This window comes from Acanthochromis polyacanthus, chromosome 12, assembly GCF_021347895.1.
Source record: "Acanthochromis polyacanthus isolate Apoly-LR-REF ecotype Palm Island chromosome 12, KAUST_Apoly_ChrSc, whole genome shotgun sequence".
NCBI lineage: Eukaryota > Metazoa > Chordata > Actinopteri > Pomacentridae > Acanthochromis > Acanthochromis polyacanthus.
This window is the reverse complement of record NC_067124.1, coordinates 1,663,866-1,684,092: the sequence shown is the minus strand read 5'-3', so window position 1 is coordinate 1,684,092 and position 20,227 is coordinate 1,663,866. Positions and strand designations below refer to the sequence as shown.

Genomic DNA, 20,227 nt, shown 5'->3' with positions numbered 1-20,227 from the left:
TTAAATACTGAAGAAAGTTAAAGACTTCTGCATCCTAAATACTGCGCTACGACATGTATCAAATGTCTGTTATTATATTTAAAGCATTTTTAAACCTTTTGTTCCTGATAAAGAATTGAATTAAAGCACCTGTTTCCTGACTTTTCCACAGACTGTCACGTTACTCTGCTTCACTGCTGCGGTTCGTCCATATTAATACAACTAATGCAGCGTTTAAAGTCGAATTTTAACCACGCTAACCCTAATTTCCATATGCAGATCTGTCTCTCCCAACAGTCCCTCTCGCCATCACATCATTTCTTGCATTCTAATGCATTCTCACATCTTTACAAAAAATCCCCCCTTCCGCCACACGCCGTTGATGTGCGCGTTTTGTCGACTTACAAATCGTTATTTCTGCACGTTTGACTTCTCCAGTGAGGAGATGCACGATAGATGCGGCGTTTTGCATGCTCAAATTTGCATCTTTTATTACCAGGAGTCAGCGGAGACAGTAAAAATGGAAGCGTCGGGATTTTTTTTCATTCCAGACGATGCATCAGCCTCCCGCTCTGCTTTCAACAGGAGGCAGTCTGTCTGTGTGAGGGCTCTGTCGCCTGGATGGGAAAGGTAAATGCTTTTCTTTTTCTGTTCCTACGCTACAAACCCATTCTATCCTTTCAATGCACTGTGATACACGGAGGGAGTCAGATTTGAACCTGTTTCACACTCACCCCCTCCCCTCTCCCTCACATGGAGCCTAGCCTCGTTTCCAGCCTTTGATGCACTGGACCAGGTTGGATTTTTGCTGTCTGGAGACATTTCACCACAGTTCTAGACTCAAAGTTAACAATGTGGTGGCTGTCAACTAGATTCATCCCATTTCCTGAATGCACTTATGAATCCACATCACCTCCCCTTTTAATAGCAGGGAAGTATAAAAGGATTTGATGTCTATAATGGATGCAGTGGGACTTTATTATGTTAAGGTGATAACCTAGTGTTGTAATTACTTGCAGTCTTTTGAGGCTCCCAGATAGACTTAATGAACTCTGTGTAAAGGAGAGAATCCTGTAGCTAACATATGGATAACTACTGACAGACTGCTACAGAAGCAACATCTGCTGACACCAGAATCCACATAGTAAAATATAATAATGGTCATAGCTATACACCACCACAGGTGTTTCCTATTTATGCCTTCTTAGCTCACATGCATGTAGTAACATTTTGGAGCTATACTGAGAATATAATTGTAACTAATATCAGCACAATTTGCTCTGTTGTTTTACAGTACATGTTAGCAAACAAGCAAGCACAAAATGTAGCACACTTTAATGGTTAATATTATGCAACTGCATTTTATGGTACTCCAAAACTGACAAGAAGTACTAAAATGTTGTCAGACCAGAAAATGCTGATGAATTCTATGAGATGAGTTTGATAGAGTGCTATCAAGTTTTATTGTTGATGTTTTATAGATCCATGTATGTCCAGGATGAGGACTGCTGGGCTAGCGGGCTTAGCTAAACCAAACGAGCACCAATGTTTCTAGCTAACAAACTAATTTCTGCTAAATATCTGTGTAGATTTTCAGTCATCCAGGTAAATGGAAATCGCAGGCACTTCAGTAGAAATCAGCTGGACTTCTCTTGTAAATTCTGAACTGAAGAAGCCTGTTGGATGAGAGATGAAACATCTTCAAGAATTTACAAGTGAAGTCCAGTTGATGTCTACTAAAGATCCTACAATTGCTGCTGAGTTTCTTCATAAAACTACACAAGCCGCTGCAAGTACGAGAGCACCTCAAAAAGTTCTCGGCCTCACCCAGAAACAAGGAACATAACCGTATTCAAAAAGCCTTATATTACTATCCACAAAACTCAAATGTTTGAAGCAATCAAAGAAAGGAGAGGAAAGCTTTGAGCCGGCTGCTGTTGCTCCAGGACAATCCATACAGCACAGGTGGAAGAAGCAGCCAAATGTGGATTTGAAATGTTTCCCTGTGCACCTTATACACCTGACCTGCACCATCTGACTTCTATCCATTTCCCAAACTGAAATCCCACTTGTGAAGCTCAAGGTGTGACCTTCTTCTGCAAAGGGATAATGCAGCTTAAACATTGTTGGACCGATTGCATTGGAGTTAAAGGAAACCACGTTGAATAATAATGGAAGAACAACATTTCTCCTGTGATGTTTTCTGGTGAGGCTGAGAACTTTGAGACATACCCTTCTATATATCATAATTAGAATCAAAATATGTTTAAGCTGCTGCCTTGTTTACATTCATAACAATGTTGGCTTAGCGGCTACACTCCATCACTGTCTGAAAGCACCTCAGCTGTTCTTCCCTAATTGGTGTAAAGAAGCTACGAGTAAAGTTATGAAAATATTTATATGTTAATAAGGCACACAAACACTTGTGTTCATGTGTTAAATGTCTTAAAGGTTTGTAGCTGGTCATTATGGCTCATTTCACTTGACTCTGATTCCCATTCCTGACCCACTACTTGATCGGCTGCTGGTAGGGGTGTAATGCTTAAAGGCTCTTTGCATTACACCATAAAATAGTAACTGTGCAGGAAATGGGGAAACATCTGGCCCGACTCTATCCAAAGGTACCAAATCTTCCTATGAGCATAAAGCTTTAAAAGCTAATTTAATCCACTCAAAAACCATAGTGTAAAGATGTTAAATCAACATTGTGTAGAGAGTGCCTGACTGTTTCTTGGCCAGGGTCAGTAACATTCTGGAGTTTCTGGTTTTTGTTGGGCAATGTGCCCCTTTCCCCAAAAATATCAGAGATGTAATAACTTTTACATCAATGTTGCTGAATTGCTAATGATTTGAGATGGTGATTACTGTTTTTATTGTATTTTTTTGTCTTGACTGATGACACAAAGACAAATTTCCTGCACTGATGAGACAATAAGTTTCTGTTCTGTTTTACTGTGGATCATTTCTAAAATGGAAACTCGCCCTCTTGATATTTTACTGTTTTAAGAGTCTAGCTGTTTGAGCCTGACCTCAAAACAGCCCATCTGAAAAGTTTGGTGGGACTAATAATGTGGACGTTGTCAAATAATGTTATCCTATGACCTGTAGTTTGACCTCTGAAAATCCTGTACAATACAATTTCACCATTAACTCCTCCTCTTTAAGGAGTATAGTCAGAGGCCTGTAATGACTTTGCATAATGAGATACATTCTTTTTTTCACTGGGTCTGCTTCCTAAAAGATCTCTGTATTGTACAGGGGCGAGTGCTAGTCTCTTTTATCTCCAGAAAAAAAGCCCTTGTGGCTACAGTTTGATCAATTAAACTCCTGAAAGGACCCCCTCCCTTTCATTCCTCTGCCTGAGAGGAATATAAAGTTATCAGTCTTCCCAAGCGATATGAGGATGGAAATAAGTAGTTTGTCTATAAAAATGTCCAGGTACTTTATCAGCGTCCCAGTAGGCCCCGAGGCCCTGACACTGTTCAATGTGGCTCTCCAGTATGCCAGTCTCATGCGCTCCCTCCCTTCCCTCCCTCTCTCTCCCCCTGTCTACTTTGTCTCTGCCCGAGGCCTGCTGCTCGCTGGGTGGGGTGTACGCTCCCAGCCCTGCACCTCAGCGGGATTGACTGGGGCTCGAGCCCCAAGTGAGGTTATCGATTTCAATCAGTGGCTTGGAAGATAGTAGCTGAATGATGCTGTAGACTTTAAACAGTGGTCAGCTGCATTGTTTGTTGTTTGGGGGGTGGGGGTGGGGGAATGCTGCAGGAGGATGCACTTGGCTTTTGACGAGAAGTCAGATAAACACATAGCAGAATTACTTATAGAAGGAGATATCTTAATCCTCTGATTTGGAGTTTTACTGTATGTTTGTGGGTGTGTTTTGAAAGTAAAGTGGCTGAAAGAGACTTACAAGTAGCAAGATTTCAGACTGCAGATGTTGCATATTAACAGTTAGCCATGCGACTAACAATCACCTTTATTCCTCATAAATGAACGGATATTTTTTTTGATAAGATGATTAATTATTGGGGACATGAAATTCAAGAAAACACAAAAAATTCCATTAGAATTTCCAGAAGCCCAAGTTGGAAAATTGAAATTGCAACATTTTGAAACACACAAATGTGTAGTTTAGTGTCATGGGCAATTTAAAGCTTTGAGTGTGTAAAAAATGACTAAAACCACTAATCATCAATCACTTGAGTAATTGATTACTCAGCCAATACCTGCAGCTGTTTACGTGCAACCAAGCTGAACGGCTGTCTGTATGAACAGTAGACATACATGTGGGAAGCAACTGGCTAAATGCAACACTTTATTTGATAGCTCTGCTAATTGAATTCAATATAAACTAATGCCTAGAAAAGCAAATTGACCAACTTCAAGGATCAACAGTAAATGCTGATTGCATAATCTGGAGAAGGGAGTGGGAGTTTTAGGAATTAATATGCCTGAACAGTGCATTCTTCCAATAATACTTTGAGTGTTTTACTTGTCGAGTTAATGCTGATTAGATTGAGGTGGCAACTTTTTGTTCCATCATTGTTAACAGGAAAGTATATGCAGAAAGACTGACTGATAAAGTTCCTGTTTTGCTTAAAGAAGGAAGTTAGTTCACACAATGAGAGCACTGCAGTTTTTCTGCTCTCAGAAGCATTTGCATCAAGGCCAGGAGATTAAACGTGTGGGTTGGGAACTGGAGAGAGTGTGTTGTCTCGCTTGGGGCCCCCGATGCCAGAGTTCTAGCTTTCATCGCGCAGGGTGAAAGATTTCTCCTGGACGTTTCACTCTGTGTGGCTACAGGTGGGTGGTTCACATGCTGTAGGTGGCAGCCACAGTGGATTTAATGCAAAAGTACAGAGGAGGTGGCTGTGGGCAAATTATTTCACAATTGCCAATGTTCAATACTCTGCACTGAGATGCTGAATCCCACACTCTATAAACTCATTTGTGCAGTTAGGTGGTATTTGAGGTGATATGGTAATATTTTATATCGTAGGTGTTTGTATTTTTCTAATATAGATGAATGTATTGCCGGTTTTTAGACTTAGACATTATAAAAAAACAATGATGAGTGAGGATATCCAGGGGGATGCTAAATACTGCAGCATGCAGGAAAATGATGTCTGACACGAAGAGCAGAAACAGTTTCATTATAGCCTCATTTTAGCCATTTTTCAAGCAGAAATTCTAAATGTTTGGTTGTTTCAGCTTCTCATATGTGAGATTTTTCTTGGTTGTACATCAGCGTGGTCTGATTGTCTTTGAATTTTGTTGTGTTGGTGAAATGAAATTTAAATGTTGCTGCAATTTGGTGATGTTAAGATGACTATTTCCCCACATTTTACACAGAAAACATTCAGTGATATTACTGCAGATCTGGTAACGACAAATAATTATGAGATGCAGCCCTACTGAAAATACCGTTCTTCACTATGTGATGCTTATTTATGTCAGTTTTATGGAAAACTTTCCGTAGGATGGTTTTCTTTCTTCTGAATACAGACTCAAAACATGGTTGTGGAATCCAGCAATGTGAGCTTTCTTTGAAAAAGTGACCTAAAACCTACATAATTTACATGAGTGAGTGTAGTAAATGCTTTGATAACCAGTCGATCCGTTTCTCCTAAATCTCTTAAAGGCTCCATGTTCCGTGCATTTGTGCTGGTGTTTGGCTGCCTGCTGCAGAGGAAACTAGTGACCACAGAGGGGCATCATGGGACCAATTGCCATGTCTTCTATGCAGTGCAAATGGATGGTGGCACCAGAGCAGCCAGAGCTCTGGCCAAGCAGCATGGACTGGAGTTCATACAACGGGTCAGTGCGTGTTTAAAGCCTCTGTTATTACGTCCACCTATGGGCCTGCAATTTACATTTTTAAAATCCAGCGACCGAGGGCTTCTTTTTTTTTCTTTCCAAGAGCTGCCAAAGTGCTGACTTCTATTTCCTATTTGAGGGATATCTGACTTTCATCAAATTACAGCAGCGTTTCTGAATATTTCATATCTGATCAAAGTCGTGTAGAGTAGGCTGTCCACACATACACTCACAAATGTATGAGAAGACATATGCATGCTCCCAAAGAGGAACACGCATGCACAGACACACACACCTCGGTCTCACCATCCTGTCTAGCCTATGAGAAACTCCTACATGTGGAATAGGCTCTGGTGGAATTTCTTTGGAGATGATTGGGTCTTTACCTATTTGCCTGAGTTCTAATCTGTCATGCTGAAATCTTTCCATTTGTCAGAAGACTAGATGTGATTTATCCACATCAATACTTTAAAGGTTACTTTGGTTGTTGAGTCTGAAAGTATGTCAGCTCCCTCAAAAAATGTTCACGGCTTCACTAAAAAATAAGGGCTCAGAGCAGGTCTTGGTTAGGTGGAATACAGAAGTTCTGCTTTTTTTGTAGGAGCAAGTTCAAAGAGGAGGTTCGAGGGTATGAGAGATTTTGAAATGAACTTCGTCTGATTCTCTTGACTGTGAATCTTTCATGAAGATTCGCAGTCAGAAATATTTAAAAGGTAAGAGCCCTTATGAATTGACATCCAATCCTGCTGCGTTCTGTTATATTCAGGGGTTTTGAAGGAACTCTTTTATTTAACTTTTTGTTTCTAATGCAAAGACTGACTAATCAACACAGATTTTGAGGATAAAATGTACTATTTAATTAAAAGCATTGTTCAAACAATCCGTTGTGGACGTTTCAGATGGTAAACCACCCATCTACTGTGAGTGTGTGATTATACATGCAGTGAGGATGACCAGTAAAATGTAATAAAAAGCATACAGGTTGCTGCATTTTAATGAATTCACACTAAACCAGTAAAGTAGATTTCATGCATTTTAACTCTGAATATTAGGATGTAAACTTTTTTTCTATACTTCTCTATGTCATTGATTATGGATAAAACTTTCCAGGTTAGAAGTCATATAAAATATTGCATCGCTTCCAAAAGTCCCAGTCAAAGGTTTCAGTTGTACTTCATTTATCTGAAGTGTAAGGCACTTTGTTGTCTTTTGGCAGTCCTCTGCTTACTTTATGATTTTAAGTTATTGATAAGCGAGACTGGCCGGTGTGTGTGTGTGTGTGTTTTGACATTATTGATAACAGTTAGGGGGAGTGTCCGCTGGCCTGGTGTGAGGCTGTGTGCAGCATTGCCTTGGGGAAATGGGGACGCAAGCTCATTTCAACCTTGGCCCTGCTGCCTCTGCTGCTGTTTCTGCTGCCTGGATCATGAATAAAACATCTCTTTGACCTTTATCAGGAGTGTATTGGACAGTCCACCCCCGTCTCTGTCTTCCTCTCTGCCCGTCTCTTTCTCTCTCTCTCTTTCTCATTGTCCCTCATGTATGCACACAAACACCTCTGCTTTTTCCTGCATTGTTTTCTGCTCTTTTATACACTAATGATAGTCCCCCGATGCAGTGATCATTTGTAATGACCGAAACAATAGCAAATGTGTTTTTCTGTTTACATAAACTTCACTGTATTTATGGCCAGACAGCGCCAAATAACATTTATTTGCAATATGTCTATGGTTTAGCTCATATTTTGGTTGCACATACATGAGACTGCAACAATAATGCAGGACTGAGAAATCATTGATAGGATGCTGTGGCGTAATCCTGTTGTAGCCCATCGTCGAGTATATGCACAAAGTGTGTGTTTGTGTGTTAATAAGATGTCCGATCCAGCAGCATCATATCCAGAGGAAAGCTTCAGACAACCCCCCGTTTCACGATCCCCCCAGGTCCAATCTGCTGACTGGCTTCTTTTACCTGTCTGTCGCCAGAGGCTGATGCTAAATGTCACTGACACTAAATCGCCTTTGTTAAGTCAAACCTATTTTAATTGTGTCACCTGTGATTTGCGCCTTGCGTGCAGCAAATATCAGGTATCAAGTAGAAGCAGAGGTTTCACAATTTGCTGTGATACATTATTTTTTTTGAGAACATTGAAGTGGAATGAAAAGTCTGACAAGCCCAATGCCAGCTTGGGAGGATTGTGATGTCTGCTGGCATTCCGGCGGTAATGCCGCATGAGTGGAAAGGGAATCAAATGTCTCCATGCTGGCACTCAACATATTGTTGGTCTCTTTGATTTAGTGTACAGCATCCAGGAAAATGTCATTGCGTCTCTCCATTGTGCAGACTTGACATATCCATTTTGCAACTGTAAAATACAAAGAAAAACAAAGCAAAATACCCGAGATGATGTCTTTATGCCACACAGACAGATTCCCTGTGATGCATTGCAGTTGCTTTTTGCAGGTGCCTTTTTGGTAGCAGACGCACTGAAGCCTTTCCCGTCAGTCTTTATGATTTTTAAATGTCTCAAAGAGATAGAGTCGATCCATTCACATTTATCTTGTGTCTTGCTGTTTGCTCATTTAATTGTTTAAAGATGGCTTATAGTTTGTCAACAATCCTTGAAATTAAAAGGCGAATCAACTCATTCCCAATAAAATGAGATGCGGTACATAAAGTGTAGCAAAATGTAAATAAATGATGTGTCAGTGTCAAAGACTGCTCTCATAACATGGTGAGTCTCATCTCCCACCAAAGCTGTGGTGGCGTAGAAATGGAAGGGCTGCTCTGACTAGACAGGGAATAGCAACCATCAAAGGTGCAGGGTTTCACGCACAGTGTCAAAAAAAAAGAACCTGATCACGATCTGAAATGGATGATTTTGTGTTTCACTTCATGTCGGCACAAAACAACACCACAGCAACTTGATATTACACGCTGATAAAGCTTCCAGGTTCCCTCACAATGCAGCCGACCCAGTTTTAGGTTGGATCACATGATACTGCATTGTTTACAGGTATTATTTCTTGCTTACTTAAGAGTTTGCAAATCCGATTAAGGCAGATTAGGTTGATGGTTTGCATTGCCATTATTTTAGCTGAGATCACTGGTTTAACAATTAAGTGCCTGCATATCCGTGTCTGTGTGTGCGTGCACACGCAGGGCTTTGTGTTGAACTCTGACTTCAGGAAGTCCCTGGTCTCCATCCAATGGTAAAAGGCCTCCCAGATTCCCCTTCTCTCCAGTGAGGTGGAATACTGCCGGCAGATTACCATATCATTACCATATCATTAGCATAACATTACTGCAGCACAGCTTGGCTCGTTGTCTGCGGACGTGCTATCAGCTCATCGAGAGATTCAATCCCCAATCCGCTCCATGCTTCCTCCCTCCTTCCCCTCCCCTCCCTCCCCTCCCTCCCCTCCCTCCCTCCCCTCCCTCCCTCCGTACACTCGAGGTGTGTTTTCCATCTGAGTAAAGCAGATGTAATTGAGGTAGAGCACTGGATTTACCAGCTAAATGAAATCACACAATGCTTCGTGATCAGCCGGGGCCGCTGTCGTACACATTCAAAGAGCTCCTTCTCTGAAACCTCGTAGCGCTGCCCCCGATTCAGAATTTCTAATATCCTCTCAGAAATAGCCTCAGTCAGATGCTAAGCTATGTCAAGCCTTACTCTGGCTGGATTACTCCAGGCTGTTATATTATGACCAGGTGTGTGTGTGTGTGTGTGTGTGTTGGACGAAAGAAAAAAGGCGACCTGTCACCATCTTCTCCCTCTCCCCTTCCTCTCAGTTTTCTGTACCGTAGGGCACCCAGGGGTGCCAAAAGGGACACCAATCCTCTAATGGTTGGGAGTGAGGGCCCATTCCATTAGTCAGGGGGCCCAGAGTTCATTGCTGCTCCTCAGTACGAGGAGGGCGGAGGAAGCGAAATGGAAGCAGGTGTTGGCCGGGGGCAACACAGAGGGCAACGCTGCACCAGCTGCATGCTGGGAAATGCAGCACTTTTTTCTCCCTCATCTCGTCTCCTTCTCTGCCTATTTCTGTTTCCTCACACAAGTACAGAAGCACACACCTTGTGCATACGGCATGCACAGCATATATACACGCATACACCCACACACACACACACACACACACACACACACACACACACACACACACACTCCCTATCACCCGCTTTTGTCCCCAATTTCATTCATTCCAGTAAGCTATTCTCCATTTTCCTTATCTCTTTCTTTCTCTCTCTCAGCCTCACACACTCATTCACTCACTCATTCATTCACTCACGCCTATCTCCATCTTTTTCATTTTCGCTCTCTCCGTTTGCTTACTGCCCACCCCTCCCCTCACTCCATCTTCACACATACCTCACTCTCATTTGTAAATGGAGAGAGGACTTGACTGAGGAATATATGCAGAAGATGTGGTTCCCTCCCAGGTGGGAAACTCGGGCGGGAGATGAAGGTAGAGAAGAAGAACGAGAAAGAAGAAGATGGGGATGAGAAGGAGGAGGAGAGCAGAAATTACGCTACCACTCCCTCTCTTTCTCTTCCTCAGCCTCTCTCTCTCTCTGTGGGCTTAGATGATGTATGGCAGCAAAGGCCACATGTTGGCCGAGTGATGGATTAAAGCACTTTGTAGGAAAATTACTGAGAGCGCCTCAGCACATCCGAGTCTAGCCCTTAATAAAACTCTCTTCAATATTGAAATGGAGAGAGAGAGAGAAATACAGAGAGATAAAGAAGATAAAGGACGATGTGGGACAAGAACGGGGAGTGGTGCTAGAAGCGCACAAACATACTCATACACAATGCTCTTGTGGAACACTGAGAAATTTTAGAAAATTGAATACAGCGTAGCTTTACTGTGTATTTTATGCAAGGTTTGTTTAGAATGGGTGCATAAAAAGATCTGAGGAAGATGTAAGTAAAAGTAGACAGGATTTTCTGAAGTGGTTGTTGGAAGCCTTATAGATGAACCTTTAGGACATGTTTGTCAACTTCTGCTGCTGTTGAGTGTTTTATCTACTATAGTTTGAGTGACTTCCTTTTCTGCTTAAAACAGAAGAAAACAAAAGATCCGGTCCAGACCGATGTGATACAACAGTGGACATAAGTGAGCGACAGTTTTAATTTCCCAAAACGCAGACCACTGTGGAAATGTTTTCATCCAAAACTTGCTTTATTTTTTTCATTTGTCACAGTTTTTGAGTTGTCACATTTCACCAAAACTGCCATCTGGTTTCAGCGACTGAAATGTGCAGTACTTCTGCTTTTCTTTGTTTGTTATGACAAGTTGAATATCTTTTGGTTTCTATTAAAACAAGCAACTTTTAGAGTTTTGCCATCAGAATATGGTTAACATGGAAGCTGATTTGAAATCTATATGATCATCTGACTGCTCATGTATGTTAACACTGTCATTAGGTTCCACAATGTTAGCAATCAACTTATTTAGTACCATGTTTTCTCTTATTTCAAATTAAAAAGATGGCTACAACTACCAAAATGTAGCCCAGATTGTAATAAAATTTAATTATCTCCTTTGAAACTTATACTAAATGAAAGCTTGTGGCAACTCAATCCAAAACAAACTGTGTTATCCTTTAAAAACCCATCAATCCCCATATTTTTCTCTTCAAGATGGACTGTAGAACCCCTCACACCCCCTCCCATTTCCATCATTGCGTTCCTGCCAATACTGTAACCAACAAGGCTTAACTGCTCACCCCATTTAGCCCCTAGCATCCCCCTCCATCACCCAGCCCTCCTCCCATCTCTCCTTTCTGCTTTTCCATAGTTGAGGCTGTGGAGGCCACAGCCCCTGTAGGGCTGTTAGTGTACACACCAGCTGCTGTTTTCTCCATAGGGTGGACTGCCTCACGTGGCTCTCACACACTGCTTCAATGACTCTTGATGTCTGTGTTTGTTTTTGTTTACCCTTCATGCTTTTTCCCTCCATCCCTCCCTCCATTACTGTTTTTCTCTCCTCTTTCTTTTTGTCTGTTGGAGGCCGTCAGCGGCAGCGGGACATGCAGCTCCTGTGGATGCTTCAGTATTGAGACGACGCAAAGTCCAACTCTGCTGAACCGCGATCAGACGCTGCTTACAGTGAAATTTGTTTTTCATGGGTAGAATTTTGAAAAGAAATACAATTTTACTGTTCCTATTTTTGGTCAGAAATTGATGGTCACTTTTCACTTGTGTTAAAGCCATGTATTATTTTTATTTACTGTGAGCTGTACATGAATTTGTAATTGGGATATTGTGATAATTATAGTAATTATGGTGCCTGAGTCTGTATGTGGTAGGGCTGTTGTAGTCCTTCCTGTTTCTCACAGTGCATCTACATAGAAGGCTTAGCATTAGCTTTGCTAGCAGAGCGATCAAATGAAGGAAATAAATTTGAAGCATTAAGTAATTATTTAGCTTGCACAAGTATAAAATGTAAGCCATTATGCTGCCAATGTAAACATCAGGACTTATTCAAATCTGCATGCGAATGACACACTTTGTAAGCACAACTTAACACATTTCATGATATGTCCTGCTGCTTGCTTGTGTAGCTACCAGCCTGAAGAGTGTTAAACATCTTTCCTAAATGCTCCAAAAGTAACTTTAATTGGAAGTTGTTTAATTTGGAAAATGAACTAAAAACTCCTTTTCACATTTAGATCAAACATAAACAGCCTGTGTTAATTTATAGAGCAAATAGTTGCTAGTTAACACCACACACAACCCTACAACAACAGTAGCATCAACCATTCATGTTCCTTTTTCATTTCGTTTAGGTCGACCGTGTTAACCAGTTAGTCACTAACTTTGTCTGTCTTGTGTGTGTTGCTGGGCAGGTAGCATACTCTGAGTTACCTGCAGCTGAAACCAGGGTTGGTCTGAGCTGTCACTGAGCTAAAGTAGTGAAGTTGTGGACCCTAAAACCAAAACACTGAGGTGAAGGATGCTAAAACTCACTGAGCTGAGAGGAACTGCATGGCAGACACTCCTCTCATTTTGCATGCCATTAAACAAGTGCTCACATACAAATATTGATTGATTTAGCTTTTCCTCTACCTGTTGTTTTATTACTAAAGGCGTGCATGTGTGTGCATGTCCTGCTCATGCTTCTCATCTCTTTTTAGTTATGACTGAAACGTTCTATTAGGCTTTTATTAAATAAAAAACAATAACAAAAACAACCAAAATCTCATTTTTTATGATTTATTATTTTTTTCTGTTTATCTTTTTCATAATAGTAGCATTTTTATTAAAAGAAACATTTGATAGTGAGGCTCAGAATTAGTTCTTTGTCTCTCCCAAAGAGTTCTTAATGTGCCTTTAGAGTTTTTGTATTTGGCCTTTAGTTTCTTTACTCCTAGAAGGATCAGTGTGAGACTAATCGTTGTGTCATCAGTGAACTGTTTAGACTTCTGTAACAGCTTGTCCACTTCTGCAAATGGATGACACAAATGTTGACCAGCAATTGGAATGTAGCAATATAATTCATTTTAGCTGTGCTAACTTGCAATGGAGAGTGCTTTTAATTCCTAATAAATTGTTTACTTATAAGAAATTATTAGAGTTTAGCACTAAATGCATCAGTGCCAGACACAAGCAGCTTTTAAGGCAGGGTTGGCTTCAGCAAAGAGCTTCCAAAAATTATCACAATACAAATCATCACAATGCCTCAAACTGTGCTATGTTTTAAGCTCTTTTAAGAAACAGCAAAAATGCTGAGCAGAAAAGAAAAAGGACATAACCACAAAAATAAACAAGTACATCGTAATACCTGCAGCTCTTGTTGAAATTGGGTGTTGTTTTTCACAGTGCCTTGAATGTGCTTGTTGCTTTCAGGTGTTGTTTAGAATTTTAATGCTGGGGTCCTTCAGTCATATGCGGTGCAGTATGATAATCTGATCCGACACTTGAAGAGGAAGCACAGGCGTTTCTTATCCATAGGAATCAATAAAAAACGGGTCAAGAATCAAAACAAAACCGACACATGAAGAGAAATGTGGGATAACACAGGCTGTCATAACACTAAATATAGATAAGTCTGTGATGCATTGACTGGATAGAACAAAGATAGTTCCTAATGTATGGGATGTATAGTTGCACCATAAAAGTAGTAACCATTTTTATCAATAGGCTCTTGTCGGGAGTTTTTTCTGTTAAGTAAAATTAGCACATCAAACACTTGGCTCAATAATGATTCCACTTTCATGATGTTAAAAAAATGCCTTTTTTCAAATCAGTAGCTAGGGTTGTTGAAATCTTTTCATTGTGTTTCAATGGAAAATTTAAATTTGGAAATTCTGTGAGAGTTTAATTAGAGCTTTTAGTGTCCTTTACTTTTTCAAGTGTTGCACCTTGAAGAGAATGAATCGGATGTTTGACAGATCTGTTCTACAGGTTGTAAATGAAGAGCAGTTCAGTGTTGAGTTTTTATAGGGATATTAACTAAAGTTACGTTTTGTATTTTTGTATCTCCTGTCTTGATTAATAATACTTTGATTATTAATACTACTGTTCCAGTGCCTTTTAGAATAAGAGTCTAAGAATTTAAATAAAAAAATGTATCTAGCAAAAGAGAGCATTTGTAAAGTGCAGGAAGTTCCACTGCTTCAGCACGAATGTCTCAGAAAACACAGTCGCCAACAAAACTGTAGCTGTGCTTGTTCCTAAGGCTGTTACAACAAAATAAAAAAGCCACAATGGGATAATTAAAATTCAGTTCTGTAATTGAATAATCTATTCTTCTTTCGCTCTGACTTCCAACACGCATAATTGCAAGTGATTTTGTTTCAGGTCCAAAATACTCAAGTCCAAAATGTACTCCTTATGGGAGCTCCTCTCCCAGCAGCAGTAGTCTGGGCTGCAGCTCATCCAAGGAAAAGTTGTACTTCTAGATATTTGTTTCTTATCACAAATTTTGTACAGCATATTGAATGGATTTCAGTTGTGTAAGGCAACTTCAGAATTATGAACATTATTATATAATTTGTGACATTGCTATATTTTCAGTAATACAAAGGAGGCTGTAATGTACAAATATACATATTCATCTATTAAGTTAGAGGAATAGATGGAGATTGTTGACTTGTTGAATTCTACACTGAGAAGAGTTGTTGTTATTATTAACAGTAGTAGTTGTCGTTGGCGCTGTTACAGCAAGAATGTGTTTCTGGTCTGTTCTCCTCATGTCCCCATTATCATTTTCTTTTACACCATTCATCAGTGCCATGGTTTGTGGTTCAGTGGATGGATTCAGCTTTAAATAAGCTGCCATTGCTTACATGAGAGTATTTGATTTGATGCTCAAGTAATTTTTTAAAACACCAACCGCTCTCTGATTTCTCCATTGTTTTAACTTACACATTTTCTCTCTTTAATGTACGCAAAACATGCAACAGAATATTTTTAATTAGGCTCAAAGTTGAATTATTTGCTAGTGGTGGTTCATAAATACTATATAGGTATTTTGTATTTCCTTTGTAATGTTGAAATATTGTGAAATGGCATTTTTAGAAGACGATCTTCAATAAAATACACATTGCAGCTATTAAATTAACAGTTGTCTATCACAGACCTCTGTCAAGACCCAAGGATTTTGATTTCCATCCGCAACGTAGTCAAGTTCAGATGTTATCCTTGGATGGCTTTATGGTACTCTTCATACAGCAGCACAACTGTCATGCTAATCCCCTCCTCATCTGTGCTTTGGACTAAGGTCACGTATTGGAGAGATTCAGTAAAGCAACAGAGAACTTGAGATGGGCCTGTTGAATAGTCCCGTCTGTCAGCTGTACCTGTCTACAGTCTGAAGGTCTAGTGCCATAGTGGAGTCGTCCTCAGTCTGAGAAGAGTGCGATAGGTCAGGGCGCTGGAATCCATGCGCAGAGAGATTCAGTCCTCATATCACAGAACAGAAAAACCTCAGAGTTTCAGGTAGATGTTGTTAATCTGAGCTTGGACCATTATACTAAAATAAACAACATACAGCAGATTATTCCTTTAACACTGCACATGAAATTTGGCGCAAAGTTATAAAATAGGTTGAGACACACAGATTAGTGTTTGCTATGTGAGCATCAATTGGCTCTAGAAATGTCTTCTAAACTGTTTCAAAGCAAATTCCATATTTTACATGGAACTCTTGATCTGTCATTTATCCTTCTATCTGCAACACACATAATCCTCCATGCAGATTTTCACACTTCATCAAATGTTTTGCAGTAATTCTGGTGATCACCTACCAGAACCATTGATTAGAGTCAGACAAAACAAACAAAAAATGCATGTTTCTGTAAGACATATCTTTTTTGAAAAGCATATCATTTGTTAATGCGTTTGTGAAATCAGATCTGGCAAACATCAGCTCCAGTTGATGGGAAATCTAAAACATAAAGTGACCGTGGAAATGTGCACCATCTGCATACTTTATAGACTTTCTAATATTTTCCTCACATGATGTTGCAGCACAGGTTCATGGCAATGCATAGAAAGGTCCACTAGAAGATACTGTACAAGTGTTCTGGCCCACTTGTTGGAAAAAAATATTTTTTTTTCTGAGATATTTTAAATTCCACAGTGGTTCTTCTCAGAGTAGTGTGTGTGTGTGTGTGTGTGTGTGTGTGTGTGTGTGTGTGTGTGTGTGTCGGTGGCATTGGGTCACAAGAAGGACAGACAAGAAGTACAACAAACCACTTCACCGCATTGGAAAGAAAAACTCGTGAATTAATGTTGTAGAAACCAGAACCAGAACCTTAACTCTATCTTTGTGTGCTGCGTTAAGTCATACATGCACGTACTTTTCAGGCCTACAGACAAGACACAGCATCAGGCTGACTGCCACAGTGGACTCACATGTCTTCACAGTAGCATCAGTTGTTGATCAGTAACATAATTCTGATTAATGTAACATCAGCCTCCTCCAGGCTGTAGATTCCAGCGTCTACTGTTTTTGGATCTGTTAAGCTCCACCTCTGACTGCAGCGACCAAGGACATCTCAATTTGTGCCAAGCTTACTTAGTTCATTGTACAATGATTCAAGCATACAGTATGTGTGTGTCCACGTGTGTGTTGGTGTGCGTTTGAACACTCTCATGATTAGTGTTCTCAGTGACTGGCTGGCTGATGGGGTTGATTTGTCCGACAGTGCTGTGTGTCAGGCCGGCTCAGCGTCCGCATTGGAGAACATGAGTGAAGGAGCGGATAATTGATAGTGACAAGGCGCTCCCAGCCTTAATTGCTGCTGGTGAATTAGATTACCTTTTCAGAGTGCCTTCATTAGCAGAGGGAGAGCCATACCAATGGTCCCCTGATTGGCCTCATATTGTTTTGCTGTGAACCTGCTCTGGCAGGGCACAAGAATGTGTGTGTGTGTTTGTTTTGGTTGGTTTGAAATTACTCACTAATTTTCACGTACAGCTGTAGTTTGTGTATGCATCCGTACACATTAAGCACATCCAGTGTCAATAATGTCAAGTTGATGCATTTGTGACACATCAGTGACACATTCAGTAGCAAGTGTCTTTCTGTTTTTATGGGCCATTGACTGCTGAAAGGGTTAGTTCACCCAAATTACAAACAGGATATTTATCTCTGAGGTTTCTGCAGCCACCACAATACACTCTGGGTAAAGGGAGATTTTCTTCTTTGTGCAAAAGCTACGGTGATTGCTTGATGCCTATAGTGTGGTCTATGTTCATTCATAGACCACACTAGGCATCAAGTACTGGTCCTAACGTAGAACCAGTTACCAAATTAGGATTTCAGTCTTGATTTTGTTTGCATGTGGTAGTTCAAATAAACAGTTTTCTGCAAAAACCTGCCTTATACCCATCAGTGTGAGTCTGCACCTATAGTCATCCTAGTGCAATTTCTGCATGTTTTCTCGTCTCCTAATGCATTTGTTTTATTGAATCATAAGTCTAGCATTTTTCTTAGTTAACGTTCTCAGCCATTCGTGGGCTGATTAATTGGTAGGTGAATAGCACAGATTGCATGATTGTCTGGTAACAATAACCTGAATTTAGTTATGCTACAGAACGCTTTACAAGGATAGATGCTGTCATTATAGTAAAATAGCCTGAGTAAACCTCACAATATTCAAGAAACCACAAAATTGTAGTACCACAGATGTGCACGTAGGATGTGGGTGTGCTTAATTTATTTCACTGTGAAGAGCTTACCCTGATAGAGAGGGGCAGTGGCAGACAAAGTCCATTAATTACATAAAAGCACTATTACCACAGTGTAATACTCTGTTACACGTAAAAGTGTTTGAGATTTTACTTAAGTAACAGCGTGTCATAATCAGGAAGATGTAAAAGTACACAATGCAAAGAAAAAGTTTCCTATTGCTTTTATACATCATATTATTAAATTAACATTACTCATACGTTCATGTAAAAGCAGGGTTTTACTGTTGTGTTTTGTTGAGGCCGAGCCCATTTTGAACTATTTTGTGTTGGACTGCAGCTAATGGGTAGCCTAGCCACGGTACACCCATGTTCTGAAGGCACAAGGGTCTAGGGAAGCTTGACAAGGAGGGAGGCGGGCTAAAAGGTTGTCTTTCAAATCCCTCTGCAGCAATTGGGTAGGTATACAACCAATCAGCGCAACGAATAGGCTGACGTAGTTCCAAGAGCGCCGGCGGATTGTGGCTAAGTCCCATTAGCTTCCCAACCAGCGGAGCCAACTGGTATATTAAGGATTTGCCATATCCCGTCGGCATAAGTCCAAATACGTCTTTCCTCTCAATGAAACACTTCAGTGCCGTCCTTTGTTCATCTTTCAAGTTGAATTTTAGCTTCAAATCTTTAAGGGCTGTGGCCAAAGCCGAGTCCAAAGATAACTGTTTATTGTGCGCCGGTTGTTTCTGTCAGAATCGTCACACCTCTGTCGTCACTTCGTTACGCCCGCCTTCTGACTCTACACTTCATGGTGATTGGTCCGGCCAGTTTTAGGAGAATCCAACCTCGAGCCTTATGGAGGGTAACTAGACCCACCCTGGCAGAGAAGTAAATTCGTTGCCGTGGGTTGTCTAGCGCGGCTAGGCTACCTAATGGGTATTTTCAATCAGAATTAATCTGCTTATTATGATCTCAATCAACTGATTATTTGATTTATAAAATGAATTTTGAGCAGTCCAACATCCGACATCTTCACAATGTTTTTTCAACCAATAATATGTAATTTAAAGGATAATTAGCAACTCTCACACTTGTGAAGCTGGAACCATGACATATTTTTTGTAGAGAAATTATGAAAATCTAAATAGTTGGCAATGTAAAGTAAAATGAGCTTGTAATCTGTTTTCATTCTGCTCCACAAAGAACTGAAGCAGAGAATAGTCGAGGACCAGAATTGATGAGGAGATGTGAAATCTGACTCAGACTGATTAAAATCAAAGTAATACCCGTCCCTATCACTATACTATGTGTATGATTACACAGAAGAATTGTGCCTATTAAAACTCTTTAGTATGATGTCTTTATGGGAATGCGGTGAGGACCCAAGTGTAGATAAACACATTAGACGAAAGATACACTTAGGAGGTGTTAACATTTTGGCAACACAAAATGAACCATTGGCCCAAACTGGAGACCTGAGTTCTGTCATATTCCCAATAAAAACTCACTGGTACTGCCAATTATGGCAACCAAGCCCACATTAAATCCCTGCTACGCAACTAATGTAATACCTTTCTTGGCTTTTTTGCTCCTAATATCAGGCATTGCATGTGTAAAGACAGCAGTGACGTGGACACAAACAACTGGCACTTTTCGAAAGAGAAAGAAGTAACTGACCTGACCTGAGCTTGACCCTTTGCAAAAGAAATAAGGTCTTGCAGGTTCAGGATAGGCAGCAGAACTGAAAAAATCTTACCACTGTCCGCCAATGGACGGCTCTGAATTGAAAAACATCAGGCAACAGGTGAAGTGAAAGATGGTGAGCTGCTGGTTAGCACTCATTTGTGGAAACCATCGTGGAGGTGTGGACAGGAGACCTCCACAGTGTAGCTCCCCTTTCTGCTCCCAGCCAGAGGATCATCACCACAGAGGACGCAGCAGTGTTTACTACAGACTGTTTGTGGGAAGACGTAGTGTTGTTTCATTTTGGTAAATGTGATTTAAATAGCTTGGAAAATCCAAACTGAATCTCCATGTAATCTCCTATCTCCATGTTAGGAGATACAGGAGAGTCAGTTTGGCATTGGGCGAATGGAATCGCGTTTCCCTCCCAGTACAGTTTGGTACGACCAATCATAGCACGGAAGGCGGGAGTTAATGCTGCGTCATCTTCAGCGCCTGGATTACCCATGAAACACCTGCACACCTCCCGTAACCAAACACAAACATTAACAAAGTTATTCCTAACACCGCTAATCGTTCGGAAGGAGTCTTTTGTTGCGTAGCCTTTTC

General features: G+C 40.6%; 1 protein-coding gene across 4 annotated transcripts in view; it reads left to right on the top strand.

The window, feature by feature from the left end:
* The first annotated feature begins 304 nt into the window (after nucleotides 1-304).
* The window catches only part of LOC110958292 (proprotein convertase subtilisin/kexin type 4-like), a 230,409-nt gene continuing 210,486 nt past the window's right edge, over nucleotides 305-20,227 (top strand). For 2 of the 4 annotated variants that reach the window (XM_051956577.1, XM_051956574.1), the window contains exon 1: nucleotides 306-609. Coding sequence is in view for 3 of the 4 variants with exons in the window: in XM_051956574.1 (XP_051812534.1) it covers nucleotides 436-609 (174 nt within the window). In the remaining variant the exon portion in view is untranslated. Of the gene's footprint in view, nucleotides 610-5,620; nucleotides 5,797-20,227 lie in introns of all 4 variants that reach the window. The other 2 variants (XM_022204760.2, XM_051956576.1) reach the window with 2 other exon arrangements.